This window comes from Eimeria mitis, genomic scaffold, assembly GCF_000499745.2.
Source record: "Eimeria mitis Houghton genomic scaffold, Emh_scaff12189, whole genome shotgun sequence".
NCBI lineage: Eukaryota > Apicomplexa > Conoidasida > Eucoccidiorida > Eimeriidae > Eimeria > Eimeria mitis.
In genome coordinates this window covers 1-873 of record NW_024012507.1, presented here as the reverse complement: position 1 = coordinate 873, position 873 = coordinate 1, and the positions used below count along the sequence as shown (strand labels likewise).

The 873-nt window shown below is 57.8% G+C and overlaps 1 protein-coding gene across 1 annotated transcript; it reads left to right on the top strand.

The window, feature by feature from the left end:
- Nucleotides 1-108: 108 nt before the first annotated feature.
- Nucleotides 109-789, top strand: EMH_0000130 (uncharacterized protein; the record flags this gene model as incomplete). Its single annotated transcript, XM_038022214.1, has 1 exon — nt 109-789. One exon carries the CDS (start codon nt 109-111, stop codon nt 787-789), a length of 681 nt encoding a protein of 226 aa, XP_037878068.1.
- Between the last annotated feature and the right edge of the window lie 84 nt (nt 790-873).

The window sequence follows — 873 nt, the reverse complement described above, 5'->3', positions numbered from 1 at the left end:
CAACAGCATCATCAGCAGCAGCAGCAGCAGCAGGTGCAGCAGTAGAATTCGCATTTTCTGCTGCTAAGCTAGCGAGTAGAAGATGTAATTTCTGGGGTTGGAGTTTTGATGCAGCAGGAAAAGAAGAAGGAGACAAAAACGGAGACCAACAAAGAGGGACATTTATATCGCTTACACAACAACGCAACCAATACAAACTTATATCAGGTCCTCGTGCTGCTGCTGCTGCTGCTGCTGATGATGATGATGGTGGTGCTGCTGATGCTGCTGCTGATGATGATGCTGATGCTGATGATGGTGATGGTGATGATGGTGCTGATGCTGCTGCGGCTGTTCCTCCTGCTGCTGCTGATGATGATGGTGCTGATGCTGCTGTGGCTGCTGCTGCTGATGATGATGATGAAGATGATGGTGTTGCTGCTGCTGCTGCTGGTGCTGCGGGAGTTTGCCTCGGCTGCAAGAACATCACAGGAGGCCTCGCGGGGTATTGCTGCTGCTGCTGCTGCTGCTGCTGCTGCGATGGCAGCAGCAGTTGAAGCAGCGCGGAGGCCTCTGGGCTATCTGCTGGCAACCTCGCCAGCCATAGGTTCCCCCCGTCTCCTGGGCCCCCCCCTTCTCTTGGGGGCCCCGCTTCTCCTGGGGGCCCCCCTTCTCCGGGGGGGCCCTCATCTGTCTGGGTACCTCTCTGAACCCCCGGGGGGCCCTGAAAGGGTTGCTGTTCCTGTGGCTGTGTCGGGGGCCCCCACGGGGGACCCGCTTGGAGGCCCCCCATGGGGGCCCCCCTACTGAGTAGGGTACGGGACAGGGTCTCAGCTTCTGCTGATCCACGGGGTAGAAGCAGGCAAAGATCACTGCCCCTTAAAGAAGAGTCAA